Raw genomic sequence first — 725 nt, 5'->3', positions numbered from 1 at the left:
TCCTGCTGGGACTGAACATCTTGTTATCTTCCTCTGGCAACAATGGCTCTGGAAACACATGTCACAAGCACAGAGCCAACCCTGGCAGGACACGGGCAACACATAGGGATGAACAAACTGGGGGGAACTAGTGTGTGGTGTTCAGCACAGCCTCTGCAGCGATGGGGAGAGTTCGGTGACACTGACTTCAGGTGGTACCACAGAGAGATCATCTCTGTGCTGCACCTCTCCTCTTGCATTTCTGTTAATTGGAGCAGGGTGTGCTGAAGAGTTCGAGAAACCTTCCTCCACTCCCCGTCTGCTGCCATCCACTTACCTGACAGAGAGAGTGAAATCTCCTGGGTTGCTCTTACTGGGTCGAGCCAGAAAGCTGCCATGGACACCCCTGGTCAGGAGCAGCTTCTCTGCCTCAATTCCGCTGATGTTGGGATGAAACCACCTGCAAAGTGCAGAAGTGACATGTGAAATGGTGATCAGGTTGAGCCTGCCCTGCTTGCCTTCCCCACTGCCCGAGGGGCGGACGCTGCCTTCCTACCTGCGAGGCAGGCACAGACCCCCAGACCCACCCAGCAGCTGAGCCACCTTCCTCCCCACCACATCGCAGAACGGCTTTCGCTCAGAAACCTCCTCTGTTCAGATGTTCCCGTGGAGAAGGAATTCTCGGACACCCATCAAGAGAGGTCTCTTTCCCAAAGGACTCTGTCCTCCTCTCCCTCAGATCAGGC

The 725-nt window shown here is 55.4% G+C and overlaps 1 protein-coding gene across 1 annotated transcript in view; it reads right to left on the bottom strand.

Annotated features, from left to right (window-relative positions):
• The window catches only part of LOC104495014 (tyrosine-protein phosphatase non-receptor type 11-like), a gene marked incomplete at its 5' end in the record, with an annotated part of 16,833 nt that extends 16,394 nt beyond the window's left edge, over nucleotides 1-439 (bottom strand). Inside the window, one exon of the mRNA XM_010137928.1 lies at nucleotides 317-439. Within this exon, the coding sequence (XP_010136230.1) occupies nucleotides 317-439 (123 nt within the window). The remainder of the gene's footprint in view (nucleotides 1-316) is intronic.
• Between the last annotated feature and the right edge of the window lie 286 nt (nucleotides 440-725).

Source organism: Buceros rhinoceros, unplaced genomic scaffold (assembly GCF_000710305.1).
Source record: "Buceros rhinoceros silvestris isolate BGI_N320 unplaced genomic scaffold, ASM71030v1 scaffold5396, whole genome shotgun sequence".
Lineage (NCBI taxonomy): Eukaryota > Metazoa > Chordata > Aves > Bucerotiformes > Bucerotidae > Buceros > Buceros rhinoceros.
The sequence above is the reverse complement of the archived record's forward strand: the minus strand, read 5'-3'. Positions and strand labels throughout refer to the sequence as shown.